General features: G+C 43.1%; 1 protein-coding gene across 1 annotated transcript; it reads left to right on the forward strand.

Annotated features, from left to right (window-relative positions):
- The first annotated feature begins 1,224 nt into the window (after positions 1 to 1,224).
- On the forward strand, positions 1,225 to 22,000 carry POLR1B (RNA polymerase I subunit B). The gene is made up of 15 exons (XM_077336315.1): positions 1,225 to 1,466; positions 2,230 to 2,397; positions 4,448 to 4,594; positions 5,778 to 5,910; positions 6,962 to 7,098; positions 8,262 to 8,485; positions 9,809 to 9,980; positions 11,193 to 11,364; positions 13,367 to 13,648; positions 14,009 to 14,142; positions 14,478 to 14,648; positions 15,391 to 15,547; positions 17,345 to 17,541; positions 18,364 to 18,617; positions 20,167 to 22,000. The coding sequence occupies exons 1-15, from the start codon at positions 1,290 to 1,292 to the stop codon at positions 21,044 to 21,046; spliced, it is 3,405 nt and encodes a 1,134-aa protein (XP_077192430.1). The 5' UTR covers positions 1,225 to 1,289; the 3' UTR covers positions 21,047 to 22,000.
- The last annotated feature ends 643 nt before the right edge of the window (positions 22,001 to 22,643 follow it).

Here is a 22,643-nt window from a genome sequence, read left to right on the forward strand (position 1 = left end):
CTCCCCAGAAGGTTGCCCACTTGGAGAATTCCCAGAATTACAACTGACCTTCTGGCTGCAGTGATAAATTATCTGGAGAAAATTATTGGTAGGTGTGGGTGGGTGTGGACTCTATGGTATTGCACCCTGCTAAATTCCCACCCCTTCCAAAGTCTGGACCTCCTTGTGATCAACCACCAACTCTCCAAGAATTTGCCAGCCCAGAACTGGTGAGCTTCATTGTTGCCTAGGTACACACCACTTGACTGTAGCTACTGAGGCCTACATGTTTCAGGAGGTCCTGTTGAGAAGGAGCTGAAGCACTCTGGTTTTGTTCTGGAAAGCAGTAAATATCCTCTTCCCACCCCCACCTCCCTCCTTCAGTTGGCTCTGCTGCCTTGGGACCACCCTATTTTCTGCAGTGATTCCTCCCCCTCCGCATGAAGAGCTTGAGCTGCTGTTCTGTGCCATCACAAGTAGTTGAGCAAGAAATGGGGGCAAGGATCAGTAGCACCACAAACCTTTTATTATTGATCCTTTTTCTACCCCACCTACCTCACAGGGCATCTGCTGTGAGGCGAGGAAGGAAAAGGTGTTTGCAAGCTGCTTTGGGAATCCTTCAGGTAATAAAAAGAGAGTTATAAAAAAAGCAAAAAACAGCTCCAGTTAAAAGAACTGGCCGTAAGTGATGTGAAAGACCCGGGCCTGAGATTCTGGAAAGCTGTTGCCAGTCTGAGTAGACAGTTCTTACTTTAATGAACCGAGGGTCAGTTTCATGTGGTCAAGATCTACTCTTGACCAGCAGTACTAAATCAGAACTCCCCAAGTTCCCTATATCAGTACACCACCTCCTCTTTCTGGAGGCATTAGGGATTGGACTTGGGGTGGACAAGGCAGATGCTCTACTGGGAAATAAATCGAAAATAATAATGAGAATGATAATACTGAGCAGAAGCACCAGCAGTGCTACGATATCAGCTGCCCCGCACAAGCCTAAAGCGAGTGGCTAGAGCTCCAGAAATACCCAACAGGCCAACTTCTCAGTAGCGCGCTGCCTTCCTCCAAGCCCAGGTGGCGCCATACCCTGCAGGCGAATGTTCAGAGCAGTCTAGGGCAGGGGTAATCAACCTGTGGTCCTCCAGATGTTCATGGACTACAATTCCCATGAGGATCATGGGAATTGTAGGGAACATCGGTTCGGCATGTTCTATGCGCAAGGGATTGTGGTAGCATACTGCATGGCCAGCGAACTACACGTCCCAGCAAGCTCTGCGACCGGTTTCCGGCGTCCTGAATGCGACGGGGGAAGCATGGATGCCGCGTGCAAGTGGCGGAATTTGCCTGGGTCGCCCAGCCTTAAACATTTGACGGAGCCGAGCTACGGGCAGGTGAAGGAGCAGCAGGTCTCGGCGCTGCAGGAGCTGACCCGAGCGCACATCGAGTCCTTTAACTATGCCGTGGGCGAAGGGCTGCACCGGGCAGTGCAGGTGAGGCACCGCGGGGGAAGTGGGGAGGCAAAGAAGGAGATGGGTAGGGATCCCGCTGGAGGAGTTTGGGGGGCCCCTCCCCCTTGCCTCTTGCATCTTGAGGACAAACTTCAGGCTCTTGGATGGAGCCGCTAGCGTCCCCGTTCAGTTTCCAACCATTGGCAGATTCTTGGCTGGGAACCTCCCGGACAGTGTTTTGGGGTTCTGCCGTCGCTCTCCACAGTGCTGACATTTCTCAGAAGGCCAGCAGCGCCCACAAGCTATACATGAAGTTGGGGGCGGGGGGGGGTACAGATGTACAAAACTGTGTTATAACAAGTCAGGCCACTGACCTCTCAAGCTAGCTTGGTTTTATGGCCTCCCGGATCTTAGGGAGAGAAATATCCACCCTAACCCCATTTTCCAATCAAGATGCCAGGAATTTAACCAGGGGCTTTTCAGTGGAGGGTATGTGTCCTGCCCTTAGGCTGTGGCTTCTCCCTCATGGGTGATGAGGAACGAAGAAGATGAATAAGACTTTTGCTTACTTAAAAAAAGGCTCACCCACCCCTCCTTAGGGACTTCTCATCCAAAAGACAGGAGGAAAAATTTACTGGTAGCTCATTTGGGAGGGGAAAGAACCAATGTAGTAACAGTAGTGGGAGATGATATATTAGAACTTATTCTACATAATAATAGTTGTCATGGTGGGCTGGGTTTCTTATAAGCTGCTTGTTTCTAATAAGTGTAGATAAACTTTGTTCTGGCTTGCTTTTCCTTTTAGGCTATTCCACCTTTAGAGTTCGCATTTAAGCAAGATCGTATCACTTTGGCAATTGTCGGGGCCGTGATCAGTCCCCCTATGGTACCGAAGGGCAGCATATGTAAAGAACTGAAAGTTTTCCCGGCAGAATGCAGGGGGCGCAGAAGCACCTACCGTGGGAAACTGACGGTGAGTGACAGTGTAAAAGAATGAAATGCTGCCTCAGCATGTTCTGGGCATCTTGATGAATGCATCTTGGAAAGCCAAAAGTTTTAAAAACCAAAGGTGTGTTTTGGAAATGAATGGAGGGTGTCTGCTGAGAAAGTGAGTGGCCAAGACATCATTCAAGCATTGTAACTCATATGCTGTAATCCTAAATACACTTTGCTGAGAGTAAGTCCTGTGACAAGTTTATGATTAGACTCGTTCAGGTTTGCTCCCATAGTCACATGTCAAGAAGCTGCAGTCCCGAGCTTTCCTTCTGGAGCTTAAGGAGCTATCAGCCTTATGAGAGAGGATAAAAGATATGGTTTAAGGTAGACGATATTTTATACAAGGTGACATAAGCTGTTATTTGTATATCATTCATAAAACATTTGTTTTTATTATTTTGCATTTTTTTGTCTACTTTGCCTTGGGCAGATTCCTTGGAGGGGTGCCATAGAAATACACTAATTAAATAGGTCAATTATCAATGTTTATACAAGCCATGATGGGTAAACTCTCCCCTTACAGTGATTATATTTCAGGTGAATGCTTATTGATTATTTAACAGTAGCCAATAAACACTTATAAGGATGGTTAACTATATGAAAGGACTGATGACCACAGATCTTCCTTGCTTTTCCTTTCTCACAATGGTCACATGGTTTATGGGTACTAATAGCCATATAGGTTGGGAGGCTGCTGTGGGGAAGGAGAGGGGATTGTTAGCTGTCTTCTGGTGAGAGTTCTACCAACAGAAAGTGAGGGAGTGATTTGGTCTTCTCCCAAATGAACCCCTGACCACCACTGTGGCTATTAACCCATGCAGGTCCTGCCACCCTGGGAACAATTTTTTCTGGTTGGAAAGGACTGCTGAGGAAGGGAAAAGTTGGGAAAATTCACAGGATTTCCCTGGATCCAACTTAAGATATATATGGGAATGGTAAATATGTGGAGGATCGCTCACATAACAATCTGAAGAGCTCCTTATAGAGAAGACTAAAGGGAAAGAAAGATATGCGTTTGTAAGTGGCACTTCCTGGCAGGATGGGAACTTGCTGTTGCTGTGAAATTCTGCCTTGGAATGCAGACATCATTGTGCTAAACAGTTCCCTGCTACTGATGAAACCTTGGTTCAGGTGCTATATCTAAGTATCTGGATCATTTCAGTGCACATCAAAACTTTCCCTGCTTAAGATTAAACCACATTTGAATGGCAGTGATCTTGTGTTTTGGTGACTTAATTCTCCTAACATACAAGAATATAAGAAGGACAGTCTAATAACTAAATCTAATCGAGAAAGACCTATCCAATGGTAATACAATAAAATAACGTGTCCTTTTTGCAGTTTTCCTTATCAGTTTATTCAGTAGGACTTCTTGTCAAAATGGCATCCAGGTAATTTCTTGTTTCAGTGAAATTCTTTCCTCAGTGACAAGTCCTCTGAGTCTTCAATATTTGTATCAGTTTTATAAGTATCAAGAATATAAATCTTATGTATAGTAATAATATAATAGTGGCCACAGGCTCACATAGGCATGGGGATACCAGTCTGTACAACGATATATCAGGAAAAAATTTGGTTTGAGCTGATCCTGCATTGAGCAGGGGATTGGACTAGATGGCCTGTATGGCCCCTTCCAACTCTATGATTCTATGACACGTTACCCTTAATTCTCCTACCTTGTATTAGTAACTGACTGTTTTATTTGGGTTTGAACCATGTATTCTGTGGCTACTCTGTAAAATCAGCATGATGTGATGGGTAAAATGTTGGATTTTGGTTTGGAGAGGCTTATTTGTAAGTTCCTGCTCAACGCTGACCACACCTCTTCAGTGGATCATTCTCTAGACTTAGCATGAAGAAGTTCAATATGGCTTGGTTCACACTTTTTTGGGGGGGACGGAGGGTCTCGGTTGCCTTTGTAAAATATATACTGTGCAACTGTTCCTTTCCCCTACTTATTTCTTTCTTATCCTCTTATTGTTATATTTATATATGTTTCTAAAATAATCCATATTTCTTCTTTATAGGCTGATATTAGCTGGTCAGTGAATGGCTCCCCTAAAGGGATTATTAAGCAGTCTCTTGGAAATATTCCAATTATGGTGAAGTCCAAACTATGCAATCTCTGTGGCCTTTCTCCTAAAGAACTAATCAAACACCATGAGGAAGAAGAGGTAACGGTTAATCTTGTTGGGGCTGCCCTATGCAAATTTACATTAACAAAAGTCCCTCTAAAGAAGCCTTCACTAGAGTTCATACTATTTGATCAAACTTCTGCCAGTTGATTAAAGATTCTGTCTGTTGATACCTTTTAACATGAAAATAAATGTGCACATTGCCAAAACTCCAACATCATTCTAAAATGCTGAAGGAGGCATGTGACTGCTAGTAAGGAAAAACTATAATATGATGAAGGAACAGTGGCACCTTTAAGACCAACAAAGTGTAATTCTGAGTATAAGCTTTCATATGCATGCATGTTGCTTTGTTCTTTTGCTTCAAACCAACATGGCTACCCACCTCTAAAGCTGCCAAATTATAACATAATCACAAATTCATGTTTACCCTATGGGCTGACACCTTTGTTTTTCTTCCCGATTACATAGGCTTTCCCCATTTCTCTTAGGGCTGAATGAAATATGACATGCCCCCTTCTGAACACCACAAGGATGCTGACACCATACTACAAAATGCTGCAAGGGCCCAATCCCTGCAAAGCTCCTGTCCCTTTCCAATGTGTTGTTTCAATTGCCAAAAAAGCTGCCTGGTGTGCGGGGGGAGACATTTAGTTTGGCTGTTGGTTTCTGTAATTAACCATGATACCTGTGATGTTTTTAATCTTACTTGGGGGGAAAAGATTATAACCATGGTTAGAAGCACATTTGCTAAGTGTGGATTGAGCAGATTGTTGTTGTTATGTGCGAAGTCGTGTCCGACCCATCGCGACCCCATGGACAATGATCCTCCAGGCCTTCCTGTCCTCTACCATTCCCCGGAGTCCATTTAAGTTTTGGTGAGTTTATATTGAGCAGATACTGATTAGTAAATACGGTGCAGACCTGTAAAAATAGTTGTAGCTAGCTCCAAAACTGAAGGGAGAGGAGTGTATGAGTCCCCCTCCCCAGCCATGGCTAGCCTGAGTCTCCAGCCATTCTTGTTAAGGGAAAGCTATCTTTCTTTTTCATTCTTTTTCATGCTGACCTAAAGAGCCTGAAAATGCCAACAGTGCCTTTAATTTGAAGCTACAAGCCTTAAAAATTAGCCTTTGTCAATTAGCAAAAGCTGGATTTGATCTTTTTGTTCACTCTTGCTGCTCTCATTAATACTAAATGCTATGAATTTTTATTCTCTCGGCAGGAAATGGGAGGCTATTTCATAATTAATGGCATAGAAAAGGTAATCCGAATGGTAATCATGCCCAGGCGGAACTTCCCCCTTGCAATGATAAAACCAAAGTGGAAATCCAGAGGCCCTGGCTACACTGAATATGGTAATTATTTTATGTCCTATTACAGTAATAATTCTTTTTTTAATGTGCTTGTTTAAATTCTGTGAGACACCCTGATACTTGTAAACCGAAGAATGAGTCAGCCCCCCACCTTTTCAGGGATTTAAAACACACACAGCCCTCACAGCTGCTCATCCAGTTTCCTCCTAAAAACTTCCATCACCCTCCAAGGTTCATCTACGAGCAGCCCTCACCATCAGAATGGCTTCTGCGGTCCACATCCATCAAACATAGTCAGTCACTACTTCTCGGGTTATCCAGTGCATCATAGTAAAGCACAAGTGCATTGGAGGGATGGTCGTTCAGGGGTAAAGCATGGACTGTGCGCCCCACATCTCCAGTGGCAGGGCTGTTTGAGGCATCATCAGAGGTCATATGTTCAGTGTTGTCATTGTTTTCATTTTCACAACATGAACATTAGCTGCATGGTAGTTGATGGAACTAAATTATCCACTTCTTATATCAGTTCGACAACATATGCCTCTTTGATTTTGTGGCAATATTTGTATGACCTTATACTCTATCAAGAGATTCCTTAATAAGTTGAAGTTGGTCCTTAAATATAAAAACCGTCCCGTGAAAAAGCTATAAAGCGAAACACGTCGGGATTTGTGTGAAATAAGAATAAAATAATTACTGAAGAGAGATGACTCTATACAAGTCCAATTTGGATATTTTATTGCCATATTGGTTTCCCAGTGCGTCTGTATTGTTCTATCTTTGATTTTGTGGCAATATTGATGCGTTTTTAATTGTTAAATTGCGGGAATAAATTTATTGTTAAACGTGTTTGCAGCTTCATCTCTTTAGTAATCAGATTTTATTATTTCAAAGAGTTGCATCAGCCACACAGTGGTTCAGTGGGGGGGGGGAGGCCTGGATCCCTTCTGTCTCCGTAAACTGCTAAGGGCAAACAACATGTAAATTAGTAAAATGTAAAAGGTTTGCTTTTCATTTATAAGCCACTGGTGATTGTTCTAGATGAAAGCATAGTGTAGTAATACAGAGATGCCTTTCTTTTGGGTGGTGTTAGGTGTCTCGATACACTGCGTTAGAGATGAGCACACTGCTGTTAACATGACCCTGCATTATCTTGAAAGCGGCACTGTGATGGTGAACTTCATTCATCAGAAAGAATTGTTCTTTATCCCACTGGGATTCGTGCTGAAGGTATTGTAGTGATTATCAGTACATTAAAATCCTTTCTGTGTTTATGGGCTACTATGGCATGGGGCAATAACCCTGCAAATAATACCAGGATTACCAGTAATCTATTTACTGCATTCAGATACTGCCTTCCTGTCAAGACACTCAAAACTTTTTTGAGAGCCAGTGTGGTGCTCTCTCGGCCTCACCTACCTCACAGGGTGTCCCTTTTGGGGAGAGGAAGGGAAAGGGGTTTGTAAGCCGCTTTGGGACTCCTTGGGGCAGTGAAAAGTGGAGCATAAGAAACCAGCTCTTCTTTGTCTTCTAACAATAATAATATACTATAAGACAAAATAATAAAGAGCAGAAATTGCCTCTGGTCTTCTCCCCTCTGGGCATGCAGTTCTTTAATTAGGCCCAGAGAAGGGAAGGGAAGGGAAGGGAATGCTATCACAACTGAATTCTTTCAGGCCAACTTTCCATCCAATTTGGGGTCCTCAAGGCAGCAAACATTAAAACAGCCAGTGCAGCAATCCCATCATGGGCATCCTTGAGTCAGCCCACCCTCTTTGATGAGTGGAGGGGAAACCCTAAGGGAAAATCACAAATGGGTGGAAGAGGCGGAGCCAAGACTTAATGTTGAACAGCAGATGGTGAAGAAGTCCCATGAGTGGGGCTGCCAGCTCTTATTGTCCACTGAGCTGCTTCCAGGGGTCATTTGGAGACAGGCAGAATTGTCTCACACAGCTTGTTGTGGTTAGGAGCAGCAGCTTCTAATCTGGAGAGCCAGATTTGATTCCCCACTCCTCCTCAAGCAGCCAGCTGGGCAACCTTGGGCTAGTCACAGTTCTGCTAGAGCTGTTCTCACAGAGCACTTCTGTCAGCACTCTCTCAGCCCCACCTACCTCCTAGGGTCTCTTTTGTAGGGAGAGGAAGAGAAGACAATTGTAAGCAGCTTTCTTTCTTGTAAAACTGTCAATTGTAAATCTGTGTTGACTGATTTATTATGTCGTCTGCTGTCTGTGACTTTAGGAACATTTTATGGGTCTGTTTTTAATGGTCATTGAAGCTCACCTTGAGTACTGCTAAATAAATGTTACAGACTTCAGACAAACAGACCCTTTCACAGCAGGTTGCCTTGTTTTCTAATTATCTGGTTTCTAGCTTTCCCTTTTTTTGTGTTCCAGGCATTAGTTAGCTTTGCAGATTTCCAGATTTTTCAAGAGTTGATGAAAGGAAAAGAGGAGGATACTTTCTACAAGAACTGTGTGTGTCAGATGCTGAGGCTAGTGGTTGAAGAAGGCTGCATCTCGCAGAGACAGGTTCTGAACTTCCTGGGTCAGCGCTTCAGAGTGAAACTAGACCTTCCTGAGTGGTACACCAGTAAACAAGTTGGAGAGTTCCTGTTTAAGTAGGTCTTGATGTCCAGATTACAGTTCATAACTACTCGTGTGAGAAAACACAGTCCACTGATGGTTGATCATAGGGTAACCTTTTATGATCTTTAGAGCAAGACTCTAAAGTATTTTGAGTTAAAATTTCTCTATGTTTTAGGCGATGTTGCTCTTACCAAGTTGTTTGATCTGTTTTTGACATATAAAAGACGATCTCTCTAGAATCCTTCTGCACAGTATTGAGCCAGGTGAAGTCAAGAGCCTCAGAAAGTGGAAAATCTACCTAGCTGTTGTAGCTAATGACCACTGATAGATTCCATCCTGTCTAGAGTTGTCAAAATTGTTTTTAAATCTACCTATAACGTGAGACGTTCAGAACCAAATCAATTTGGAAGTCTTTTAAGTCAACCTATGAATGGTCCCAAACCAATTTTTTGACCTTTTTTTGTGCTGTATCTCTGTAATGGATAAAAGTTATTTTCAGTTTCAGAAAATTTTAATATAAAAGTAGTTTCCAGTTGTTTGCTGTGTTGGTGTGATGTAGGATAAAGTTTTAATCCAGTGCCACCTTTAAGACCAACAAAGTTTTATTCAAAATAATGACTTTCCATGTGCATTCATACTTCTTCAGAGAGAGATTATGAAAAGTTAGTCATACTCCCAGGAAATCTGTTATTCAAAACAGTGAACTTCAGTAACAAGAATAAATTGTGTGCATTAAGTGGTTTCCAAGTCCTTAGTTATGTGTTTTTCACAAAAGCCGGTTCATTGCCTGCTTTCATGTGACAGTTTTTCACCCACGAAGCTACTGTTCCACTAAGGAAAAAGTAATTTTGTTTTGTGACTTTTCCAGTAAAGATACTCTCTAGCAAAGTAAATAAAGTTTTTGTGCATCGTCTAACCCAGACAGTCTGTTACCTTGAAATATCAAAAACTTTACAGGGATAGCAATTGATTAAAGCAGTGGTCTGCAACCTTCTTGAGGCTGCGGACTGGCGGCGGCGGGGAGGGCGATCGACCGGCTACGCATGCACATTTGCGCCATGCGCGGCCCTGCTTCCCTCTCCCCCCCACAAAAAGAAGCTTGCCGGACCGCAAGCTAATCGGCCGCTTTCGTGGCCAATTTGCTTGCGGCCTGGGAAGTTTCTTACTGGGGGGGGGGGGGGCGGAGCCGTGGCCCAGTGCGAGGGCCTTCGTGGCCCGGTGGTTGGGGACCACCGGATTAAAGTTACTGTCAAACTAAAATTCTGAAGTAAAAGATATTGTTTGGTTGGGAAAAAATAATCAAGGATAACTATGGAAATTTCAACAAGGGGTGATTGTTTTGTTTGTTCCTACAGCCAGTGCATTTGCATACACCTGAAAACCAACACTGAAAAGTTCTACTTGCTTTGTCTCATGACCCGGAAACTGTTTACTTTAGCTAAAGAGGGTTGCATGGACGAAAATCCTGACAGTTTAATGAATCAAGAAGTGCTCACTGCAGGACAGCTTTACCTCATGTTTCTAAAGGTATTGTTTGAGAGTGCTGTGATTTTTAAAAGTCTTGCCGGCACCCCCGGTCCCCCCATTATATAGACCTAGGAACACACAGCTATATGGAATCCTCTGCAGTGGGTTAGGCATCTAGCTGTTTTACCATCTTCTCTTGGCTTCCTTCTAATAACCTCAAACAGTACGAAGACACCTAGATATATATTGACTAAAATGTCTTGGCTTGCATCTTATACCAAAGGAACATTTTAGTCCCTCTGGGTTATTGCTTTCCACCGTAGATCATTCAGGAAGTCACTTTTCACTGCTACAAGAATACAGTCCCATAAAACAGGTAGTAGCCAAGAACCCTGGGACTTCTGCCACTGTACTGCAGGGGAGCCCAAAAGAGTGGAAGCATGAACCACACTTTCCCTGATTCCACACTTGCATCAGAGTGTTTTAATAGCAAACAAATATGTGTGACACGCTAAGTCACTCCAGTCACTTACAGAATTAGTTCTGCCAAGGTAGCTCAGTGTCCTAGGTGGAGATTGTGTGGTTCGTGGGTTATCCGGTTCTAATCTGATTGTTTCCCACTGATATTCTCCCGTGTGCTTCCCCTTGCGTCAGCTTGCCAAGAATTTAGCTCTTAGGGAGCAACACTTGGTTAGTTGTTTAAGAAGACGTCTTCCTCTCACTTATTTGCGTGCTGCAATGAGAGCCAAAAGTGCCTCAAAATGGCTTAATGGTTGTTATGGCAATCCTGTTTATTCCCTCCCTCCAATTTCCACTGTGTATCCTCCTTAAAATATAGATTCCAGGGTGTTCAGACATATAACAAATTCACTGAAATCTCTGGTATTAATTTCATTAAAGTCATTTGATAATTTGCTAAGAAGGCATAATCACAGCCTGGCTGTGACCACTCAGCAGACAAGCTGAGGTAGACCTAGGGCAGATTTCATCCATCCCAGTATTTGTGCAGGAGTGTCCCATATTGCATGTTCATTTGTAACATGGCAGAATGCTGTCTTATGTAAATGTTCAGTTGGGTAGCCCTGTTGGTCTGAAGCATCAGAACAAATTTAGAGTCCAGTGGCATCTTGCAGAACAACAGAGTTTGTATTCAAGGCATTAACTTTCATATGCAAGCACACTTCCTCAGATACAATATCTGGACTCTAAATTTGTTATGTAAATGTTGCTTGCACTTGAAGTGTTTTTTCTTGTTTTTATCCTGTATCACAGGAGAAAATGGAAGCTTGGTTACTGTCTGTTAAAATAGCCTTTGAAAAGAAAACTCAGAAGTCAAACGTAATGATTAATTCAGAAAACATGATGAAGATTGTTGGCATGGGAACAGATCTTACAAGGATGTTTGAATACCTCCTTGCCACTGGTAATCTGCGATCTAAAACCGGTAGGTATACTGAAACCGTCACAAGACTCCAAGGTGTCTGAAGGCTTTCTGTCACAAAGAAGGCAAAATATACTTTTAACATTCTGGATGGTTCTCTAAGTTAGAGAAGAATTTTCTACTTTTTCCTGCTGTGTATTACTCTGGACTTCCATGCACATACCCCTTGTATTCATCAAGGTCTCCTTACTCCCTAAATTCTCTTCAGAGGTGCTCAAAACAATGGCAGCCATGTGACATTGTCAAACTGAGACATTTCCAGCAAGGCAGACACTTTGTTATAATTTCCCCCCATGGTATATTGAATCTGTCTTTTAATTCTATGTAAGTATTAGGGACATTTCATAGATAAGGTATTAATATATCTCATTCTCAAAATGGCCCCATCTGTGGATACTTAAATCCGGAGATTAGGGCCATGTACAAACAAGACTGATCTTTCTACTAACCTGAAAAACATCCAGGTTTGCAGGAAATCCCAAATAATAAAAGCAGTGCCTGTATCTTTATGAAATACATGTCTTCTTAATGGTTATTACTGGGCAACCACAACACTATTGCCAGCCTTTGTCTTGGTTTCTGTCAGTTAAAGACTGAGGGAGTGGGCAGGGCCATTTCCAGGGTTATTTGGGCCTTTGAGGGAAGACTCATCAGGCCAAGGCCTACCAGCAATCACTAGGTGGCTAATGCACTAAAGCCAGTGTAGTGACCTTGGTCGGTTATGCACAACAGAAAAACTCACAAAAAGTTTGCAAAAAAAAAAAGACGCTTTTTAAATTCTGTATGTGGCAGTGGTTTCCCCACTGAAAACTCGGAGTATTTTTGATTATGCATGGCACTCACCTGTCATGGCACTTTTTATTTTGTTTCCTTGCAATGTTATAAACTTGCTTTGCTATGATTTTTTCCTGTAAATCAGTTCCAGGGATGCTTTTTATGACATGCATAAATGTTACTGTGTTTGCTGTCTTACGCCAATGAAAAGCCCATAAACTACGATTCCCATGAGGCTCTGCCAGCAGCATGTGTAGTCAGGTGATATTGCTGCTGACCACAGCCTACCAATGAGCTCCTAGTACAATGGATGAAGCACTCTCCAACTTGAGGGGGGCTCTCTCAAATACATAATCATTTGCTTCGCTCTACTATGCTATGCAAAAAGAACCAAAACACACGTTTTAAAAAGGGGAGATTTACAAAGGAGCTATTTTAACAGCTTCCTGTTTTAACAAGCCAAGGAAGGAGGTCAGGGAATATCACGGCATAAACAAAAGCTCTTGCACAGAGTCAGAAACCTTTGGAATGCTTCCATGACCCTGATCTGTTTAGATCTGTGGTTCTCAACCTACCTGATGGTGCAACCCCCTTTGGGTCGCTGAGGCCGCTGTTGCCGCCACCGGTAGCACGGTGGCAGCCTCGGTGACCCAAAAGGGGTTGTAGGATTGTGCACTCTAGCACACTGTCAGTCACAGATGCCTGAGGCAGCCAGCGCCACAGAGGGGAGGGGTGGCACCGGCGCACCAGCCAATAGCAATGCACAGAGCTCTGCGCCTATATGCACAGAGCTCTCCCCAGAGCTCTGCGCCTGTATGCAAGCACTGGCTGGCGTGGCGCCCGCGCCCCTCCCCTCCACACTGTGGGCTGCCTTGGGCTTCCATGATCACTGAAGTGGCTGGAGCGTGCCGGAGAATGCAACCCTTGCACCATTAGGAAGGCGGCACGGTGGCGGCAGCTGCAACCCCTGGAGAAAGGGTCGAGCAACCTCCAAAGGGGTCGCGGTCCCCAGGTTGAGAACAACTGGTTTAGAACATCTCAAGCAGGCTTCTGCATTAAGTGTGAGGCTCTGTATTTGACAAACACACCGATATCCTCATATTTAGTGACTCTCCTAAAATGCAGTGCATTTTGAAAGTGATATACTTGTCTGACAGGTGTTCATAGCAAACAAATTCCATAAGGTCTTCTAATTTTCTCTTTTCCCTCCCCTGCCTGTTCTGTTTCCAAGGTCTGGGGATGTTGCAAAGCTCTGGTCTGTGTGTGATGGCCGACAAACTGAACTTTGTTCGCTACCTCTCTCATTTCCGCTGTGTGCACAGAGGTTCTGATTTTCTCAAGATGAGAACCACCGCAGTACGCAAGCTGCTGCCGGAGTCCTGGGGTTTTTTGTGTCCTGTGCACACTCCGGATGGGGAACCCTGTGGCTTGATGAATCACATGACAGCTACATGTGAAATAGTAACACAGTCTTCATACACAATATCCCTGCCACCTTTGCTTTGCTCGCTCGGTATGTATTAATTTGACTTGATTCTTAGTAATGCTCTTTGGGAAAGCAAGTCCTCAGGTTAACCTTTTGTAAAACTGCAGTATCTATATATTCATAAAGGGAATTTGGAAGAATCTAGGGTTCTTCAGGGAGAAGATCAAATGTTTTTTTGAAAACTGGTTCTCTGTGCTACGAATCTTGCAGGAATATGTGCACACATAATTATCTGTGTCTGTAGAGAACAGTAATAATAGCTGTGGGGGTCACAGGCAGAGTCTTATGTATTTTGTGCTGTTGATAAAATTTGGACAGTGTACTTCTGAAAGATGTTTACTGTTGATGGGATTGCTGCTTTAGCCATCATTGTGTTTCTTTCCCTAGGGGTCACTCCGGTGGATGGCATGCCAAGCCAGTCCTATGCAGACTGTTACCCAGTTATGTTAGATGGCTCTGTGGTGGGCTGGATAGAGAAGGATCTGGCTCCTGGTCTTGTAGATACACTACGATATTTTAAGGTTAGCCTTGTTTAATTAAACTGTACTGTAAAGTGTCAGTGTTTCTGAGCATTTCTTGAAAGTTGCTGCCCGTAGCTACGTTAGTCATATAAGTCTTACTTGCGGTATTTTTCTGGACTTTATATTTATTAGTATTTATTATAACCCTTAATTTTTTAAAAAAGTTTGGCACTATTACTAGATTTGTTACTTTTAAAGGAATACTTTTTTGTGCTTTGTTTTGCCTCTTCAGAAATATTTTGTGGAATGTCTTGGATGTTATTTGCAGCTTCTTTCTGTTGCTGGAGAAGAAATTAAATGCTTAATATGTTGTGTTTTTTTGACTGCACAAATAGGTGATGCAAGAAAAGAGGATTCCAGTTTGGACAGAGGTGGTCCTTATCCCGATAACAGGGAAACCCAGCCTGTATCCAGGGCTCTTCATTTTCACTACCCCGTGTAGGATGATGCGTCCTGTGCAAAACTTGGCCTTGGGGAAAGAAGAATTGATTGGCACCCTGGAACAGGTACTATATCCATGCACTTCTACTCACAAGAGTATTTATTGATGACAGGATGATAGCTACAATAGTGAATCTGTTCACTCATGTCACTTATTCCTCGGGGGCTAGCTGAGTTCCCTTCCACCTTGATGACTTTTCAGTTCCTTGGGACTCAAAACTTGCATTTACAGCTGCAGCTTTTTCTGTGTAATTTCTCTTGCAAACTTCTTACGTTTAAGAGACTGCAATGGTCAGAGCTGTTGCTGGAAGCAGTGCTAATGGAGCCTGTAGAATTGATCTGGAGGCTTTTGATCCTGCATCTGACCCAGATTCTGAACTTGCTTTTAATTTGACATCTTCTCCATAAGCATTTATTTATTTACTTACTTATTGGATTTATTGCCAGCTGCTCTCAGGCAACTGCCTTGCGGCAGGTTACAGAATAAAATTCTGTTCATTAAAGTATATACACCATGCTTTTTTGTGTACCTCAAGGCAGTCTACAGTAATAATTAAAACATATAACAGGGCAGAACCAAAATAAAATAACAAACTTCAAATACTCCCCCCACCCCATGCCTGTTGCCCCATAGCCCATCAAAAGCTCTGGCAAACAAGGAGGCCTTGCAGCACCTCTGAAAGATCTCCCACAAGGGGGCACCTGGTACTAATTTGCTGGCCATAGCTGCAGGAAGTTGTTCTGTGGGTTTGACTACACTCCAAAAAGAGTTTGAGATAAGAGTAAACTGAGTTTATCTTTTCACAGGTCTTTTTGAACATTGCTGTGTTTGAGGACGAAATTGTACCTGGCATGTTCACTCATCAGGAGCTCTTTCCCCATAGCATGTTAAGTGTAGTGGCAAGTTTCATTCCTTTCTCAGACCATAACCAGAGTCCCAGAAACATGTACCAGTGTCAGATGAGTAAGTATTGTAGTCTTTAAAAATACCCTTCTCTAAGCCTGAAGGTTCTTGGGGTGGCTTCCATCAAATCAGAATGAAGAAGAGGGAGCCCTTTCCAAACCCTTGTTATTGTTATACTGTTATATTGATTTTGATAGTGTTCTATGTGAATGTTCCAAAATGTTTTATGTAAACCAACCAGAGACGTAGGGAAGGGTGGTATAAAAATATATAAATAAATAAAATAAATAAAAAAGAAACCATCTGAGGGAAAACAAATAACCAAAAAACCCCTAAAGACAAAACAAAACCACCAGTGCCTATAAAAGCAGAGAGTAATAAAATAGAACAAGTTGCACAAAAGAGCAGAAATAACTAATGAAAGCTAAGCTTTGAGAATATAATTTGGCAACCCTGGCCTGCTTCTTTTCACAGCACTAAGTCCGAGAGCCACCTGGACACTTCAGTGGATCTGCTAATATCAAAACTGGCAAGATAAGCCATTCAAAGATACTGGCCTTCCTAGTCAACAGCATCTCTGCCTTTTCTGACACTTCCTTTAGCTTGCTGGCCCTTGGTCACTCAACCACGTCAGCCAGAGACTGCCCAGAACTGACCCTTTAGGATTTGGGTCTTGAGTCCAGTAGGCTTGGACAGCACACAATGGGGTGCAAATTAAGCCCTATGCCAAATCCTGTGTATATTTCGTTTTGTCACCCAAAAGATTCTCAGTGATTCACTACAGAAATAGAAAAGCCACATTTAGATATTGTAAACAGCATGGGTGCAGATTGAAAACAGTTATGATTCAGAGACCAGCAGAAACAGTAGCATCAAAGCTGGAATGTTTTTAAGATGCAAAATGAAAGCACCTTAACTAAATGTTGACAGAGTTGAAAAGACCTTTGGGGGAGGGATTTTCACTGTGAGCAAGCTCTCTCTCATTGTTCTCAAATCCCTGTTGATAGAGGAGAGGGAGATGTAAGAGAAAATGTTCTTGTTCCCAACCATGCAATGCCTTAAAGCAATAAACCACATGAGTGGCACTTCTCACCCAGAAACAAACTGGATGGAGATTAGGAGCAGGGCCTTCTTGTCTATGGCACCCTTTCTGGACATTCCCTTCATAAAGTGAGCTCACCTTTTTGGAGAAAGCCTTTTTGAGGAGGATGATAGTTCGATGTGCTGCATATTGGCCTTTTTTGTTGCTACTGTTGGAGTGACGCATCAGCTGCTTAAAGAATAGTTTTATACAGAACAGAAACAATGTTGTAAGAAAGAGAGGGGAGAGAGTGTGCTAGCTGAATAACTTGTTCTTTTGGAGGCAATCGGGAGGAAGTGTGTTCAAAGGAACAAGAAGTCTCCAATTGAGCAAATCAGGATATTAGTGGGAAAATACTTGGAAATTCCTGTTCTAAATATGCTAACTACACATCTCTGATTCTCCCCTCAGGATATTCTTCATATATGCTGCTGAATCATGCATGCCGCAGATCTCACATATTCTGCTACTATTATTGTGAATTGTTAGGAAAACAGTTTAGTAATACTTTAAATCTGTTTATATTTTTACTTATTTCACTGCAGATACCTTACTGTGTTTTAACTTGTGTTGCTAGTTGGCCTTTGAAGACTGTTGACAGGCTTCATATACTTATTTAAAACAAATACATAAAAGATTGCCATAATGCCAGATCACTCTTATATTTAAGGAAGACCCGAAGATCTTAAATATAAAAACAAAAGCTGTATTTCCTTTTCAGTACAATTCTGCATGGATATCTTTCCCAACACTACCAATATTTGTTCTTCCTTCAGGCAAGCAAACTATGGGCTTTCCACTTCTCACCTTTCAGAACCGGTCAGATGACAAACTCTACCGACTTCAGACGCCTCAGAGCCCCTTGGTGCGGCCTGCCATGTATGATTATTACAACATGGACTCGTACCCAATTGGTACAAATGCAATCGTTGCTGTTATCTCCTATAGTGGCTATGACATGGAAGATGCAATGGTAAGGCTTCAGGCAAGGCAGACTTGGAAAGGAACTTTCTCCTGTGGAGCTCAAGATGAAGGTGATATTTAGATTAAAATAGTACTTGAGCCGCCTGATCAATAATGATTCCAGGAAGGAAGTTTATTTCTTCATCTATGGATGAAAAACCCCTGCATATCAGGTGGTACTTTTGAGCTGCTGCAGCTGGCAATTAAGGTTGGCCAAGGTAGGGAAATCATGTAGTTCAGCATCCTGTATCACATAGAAGCCACCTGATTGCCTTGGAGGGCCATGAACAAGGTATGGAGGCCAATGCCATTCCTTTATATGGCCTCATAGGTCTGGTACCCAGTTTTACTGCCCCTCTGAATATGGAGGTTAGTTAACCAGGGCTAGTAGCTATCGTTGGATGTATTTTACAGGAATTTGACTCATTTCTTTTTGAAATAATCTGTTCTAATGGCCCATCAATACATCTAGTAATTTCACAATTCAGTTACTTATCTTCACTGGATGCCCCAATCTAGGTGTTATGGGAGAGGGAGAAAAATGTATTTCTGTTCATTTTCTCCACCACTTGTATGATTTTTATAAAGCTCTTTCATGTCCCACCTTAGTCATCTGTCTTCTAAACTGAAACACCCCAAACCCTTTCAACTTTCCTTATAGGAAAGGTACTTCAAGCCCTTAATGATTTTGGTTGCATTCTTCTGCAATCCCAGAGATACTGTGGTTATATTTCTCTGTAAACATAGAAACCAGAAGCCTTGGTCCACATCAGCATTGCCTGACTTTAAGTTTTGACTTGGTATAGGTTTGCATACTGTTCTTGTTTTTTAGGTTATAAACAAAGCTTCCTGGGAGAGAGGGTTTGCTCATGGAAGTATCTACAAGACAGAGTGTATTGATCTTGCTGAAAAGGTCAAGCAAGGATCTGAAAATCTGGTATTCGGGATTGGTCGTGATAGCCCAGATGCTTTGAAGAATTTGGATGGTGATGGTTTGCCCTGCATTGGGGCCAAGCTTGAATACGGGGACCCTTATTACAGCTACCTGAATCTTGGCACAGGGGAAAGCTTTGTGACCTACCATAAGTAAGTTGAGACTGCTACTGTTCAGCTACACTTTCCTTAAGTCCTGAAAACAGTTTTATAAAAGCCACCACTGCTCTCTTGGGTGTCCTGATCATTCCTGCACCTACAACCACTCCCCAAAGCTCTAGAAAACACTTTGTAATGGTAGACTGTGATGGGAAAGTGTGTTGGTTTTTGATGTGGAAGAATCTCCTGCTCAGTCAGTGAAGTTCACCTGCTCACTTTGACCAAATCTCTCTTTGAAGTTCACTTTGACCAAGCAGGCCTACTTTAGCATGCAATTATGAGAATAAGATGGGGGGATTAATGTTTGTATGTTAGAAAATGCTTTAATATTATTTTTGATGGTCTCTGTCTCCTGAAGACCACTGAAGCTAGTCTTCCTTCAATGTGACCCTGGAGAGGCATAAAAACCTTTCTCATATTAACTACAGGAGAAGGGATGGCCAACCGGAAAAAAAAGTTGGCTTAATACACCGACCCAAATACACTGGGAAAAGATCTTTGACTGCCATAAAACTTACTGGCTGACTTTGGGCTAGTCACTTACTTAGCTTAAGCTACTTCAGAGTAATTGTGAGGGTCAGATGGGAAAGGGCCATGGAGCACCACCCCTGTTGTCTTTGGAAGAAAGATGGCATAAAACTACAAGACATAAATTATGAATGTGGAAGATCCTGTACTTGGCATTGAGGCAAAGTATACTGAAGAAGAGAGAAGGGCTGTTTTTTTTCTACCCCACTTTTCATTACCCAAAGAAGTCTCCAGGCAGCTTACCAACACCTTCCCCTTCCTCGCCCCACAACAGATACCCTGTGAGGTAGAGGGGCTGAGAGAGCTCTCAGAGAACAGCTCTAAGAAAACTCCGACTAGTCTAAGGTCATCCAGGAGTGGAGAATCAAACCCAACTACCACTCTTTAATCATTACAACACACTGGCTTTGAGACAATCAGCCAGATAAGAGCACAGAGATGAAATATAATGACTGAGGTGAAGGAGGCTACTCTATGTTCTCAGAAAGAACTGTTCTCAGCAGGAATAACTTTTGTCTAGGAACAGTTGGCTAACGTACAGTGGTAGATGCTACAGGCTGATCAGCTGCTGATAGAGCCATCTTCACAATGCAGAACCCAGGGGACATAAAACGGAAAGAGTACCTAACTTGGGTGCAGCACTTGCTGCTCCAGCTAGGGCAGAGGTGGTCATTAATAGGTGTAGTTAGGAAATGGTATTGAGGAATTTAAGAGTCAGAATATTAAGAGTGGAAAGTGGAGATTTACACTAAGAAGAGTTTGCTTTTTCTTCTGCTAATTTAATTTAGCTGTGACCTATAGTGTACGCAATGTGTGCTGTGAACCGCCCCAACCCTGCAGGGAGGAGCGATCTAGAAGACCAATAATTAAATGAATAATAATTTGTTAGCTGGCCATTCATGTCTTTTGTTTCTCTCTTAGCTTATAAAGCTTTTCTTCTAGTGGGAGCTTGAACTGGGTTTCTCGTGGAAGTTCTCGTAATGGCAATTCAACCCTCTGCTTTCCTCCTCTTCAGGAACAGGGAAACCTGTTATGTGGATAACATAAAAGTCTGTAGCAATGACACAGGCACTGGAAGGTTCAAGCGTGTTTGCATCACTCTGAGAATCCCACGGAATCCAACTATCGGGGACAAATTTGCCAGCCGGCACGGGCAGAAAGGCATCCTGAGCCGGCTGTGGCCGGCTGAGGACATGCCATTTACAGAAAGCGGCATGGTGCCAGACATTCTCTTCAACCCGCACGGCTTTCCATCTCGAATGACCATTGGCATGTTGATTGAGAGCATGGCAGGGAAATCGGCAGCATTGCATGGGCTCTGCCACGATGCCACTCCCTTCACATTTTCTGAAGAGAACTCTGCCCTGGCACACTTTGGTGAAATGCTGAAGGCCGCTGGCTACAATTACTATGGGACTGAGAAGATGTATAGTGGCATCAGTGGATTAGAGCTGGAAGTGGACATTTTCATTGGAGTCGTGTATTACCAGCGCTTGAGGCACATGGTCTCGGACAAGTTTCAGGTGAGGACTACAGGGGCCCGAGACAAAGTCACCAACCAGCCCATTGGAGGAAGGAACGTTCAAGGGGGCATCCGCTTTGGAGAGATGGAGCGGGATGCGTTGTTGGCTCACGGGACATCCTTCTTGCTGCACGACCGCCTCTTCCATTGCTCCGACCGCTCGGTGGCCCACGTGTGTGTTAGATGCGGCAGTCTGCTTTCTCCCCTGCTGAAGCCTCCACCGGCTGGGTCCACCACCCGCATGAGGCAGTACATTTGCACCCTTTGTGAGCGGAGCGATACCATAGAAACGATTGCTGTCCCGTACGTCTTTCGATGTTTTGTGGCAGAGCTGGCAGCCATTAACGTTAAAGTGAAACTTCATGTGAATTAATTGTGGCAATGCAGGGTTGCCAGGGCCCTCATAGCTGCTGGGCAGGGGCTGGAGGGGCATTCTGGGAGTGGGGAGGAGCAATGAAAATTGATGTGACATTATGTGATGGTGACATTGGCTAGTGACACTCTGGCTTTTGAGCAAAGCTCTATGGTAGAATTGGATTATTCCCATCAAGTTTTGCCAAAAAAAGAGCATCACCCCCCCCCCAATGTCACCAGTGTTCCTGTCTTGCTTCCAGGGGAGGTCAGCATGTCGTGTTTCTTTCTCGTTTCTTTCCTCCCATGCCCTGAAAAAGGTCAGTGGGGCTCCCAGTTGGTGGATCCCCAGGCCCCATCTGGCAACCCTATGGCAATACAAGCTGTGACTGTTTAACTTTGGAAGGACAGCAGACTTTCTTCTGCTGTGGAATATTTAAAAGAGCTGTTGACTCATCGAGAATTGTCTGATTGTATGTAAAAAGCAGGTTAAACTCTGCATAGCAGGATTGGTCTACTATGAAATCAGACTTGGACATGTGGGATGGTTGCCTTAAACTTTGTGCAAACTAGTAAGATACTCTATTGCTGCTGATGCTGTTGTTTTTATAAGATATTGGATGGATATTCAAATTGAAATGTGTTCATTCGCTCCATAGATTGGAGAACCAATTTTGTTCTATGCTGCAATGTGCATTTATGTTCAGGATAATGGTTCAGCATTGAAATACTTGCTTAATTGAGAAAGGAAAATGAATGTGCCAACTAACATCAGCCAGTCCTGAATAGTGATGCCAGTAACTCTTGGGCTATGTCTTCCTTCTCCCAAGTCCAACTGAGGGTTCTGGCCTCTAACCTCAATGGAAGGGGCTTTGGCACAAACAAAATAGGCTTTAGTTGTTACTAATATTACTTGCTAGTTTTTCAAATGATTTTGCTTTGAAGTCCATAAACACTCTTGTTTGAATTCTGCAAATGAGTAGATATTATTTTTACAATGTGTGAATAGCTGTCAGTCATTTCAAATATAGGCAGGAGCCAGGAATGTTGTGCACAAATGTAGAAACATCACCTTAAAGGGAATGTAATCTTGATACACAAATGCTCAATACATTTAAAACTGTCAAAGTAGATTTTTAAATTGAGAAAGGATCCATTTCTGGCTGCCTTTACTCTGTTCCAAATGCTGGCAAAGTAAATACAGAGATTCTTCAAAGCTGTTTTGCTGTAAACACTGCTGAATCCAGTTGTTCTCGTACTTGCTCTGTTAGGTAGGATCATTATCTACTTCAATAGCGGTTGGTAAAACTGAACTAGCTCTTGGGGCACATGAAGAAGGGGAGGAAGTGCTGGGGGTTTCATGCCCACCCTTTTTACTATCCAAAGGAGTCTCAAAAGGGCTTACCTATCGCTTTCCCTTCCTCTCCCCCCAAGAAGCACCCTGTGAGATAGATTGGGGCTGAGAGAGTTCTGAGAGAACTGTGCATGTGGGGAATCAGACCCAGTTCTCCAGATAAGAGGCTGCAGCTCTAAACCACTACCCCACACTAACTTTCTACCAAGGAGATAGGGTTCGAATCAGTTCTGCAGGGCCTGCAAGATGGAGCTTTTCCACCAGC

Source organism: Paroedura picta, chromosome 1, assembly GCF_049243985.1.
Source record: "Paroedura picta isolate Pp20150507F chromosome 1, Ppicta_v3.0, whole genome shotgun sequence".
Lineage (NCBI taxonomy): Eukaryota > Metazoa > Chordata > Lepidosauria > Squamata > Gekkonidae > Paroedura > Paroedura picta.

What these genes read in the sequence shown, in the direction of transcription:
- POLR1B (XM_077336315.1), top strand. Translation starts at nt 1,290, where the DNA reads ATGGATGCCGCGTGCAAGTGGCGGAATTTGCCTGGGTCGCCCAGCCTT. An exon ending in ATGACATGGAAGATGCAATG is followed by an intron (nt 17,542 to 18,363) that starts GTAAGGCTTCAG and finishes CTTGTTTTTTAG; the next exon opens with GTTATAAACAAAGCTTCCTG. An exon ending in AGCTTTGTGACCTACCATAA is followed by an intron (nt 18,618 to 20,166) that starts GTAAGTTGAGAC and finishes CCTCCTCTTCAG; the next exon opens with GAACAGGGAAACCTGTTATG.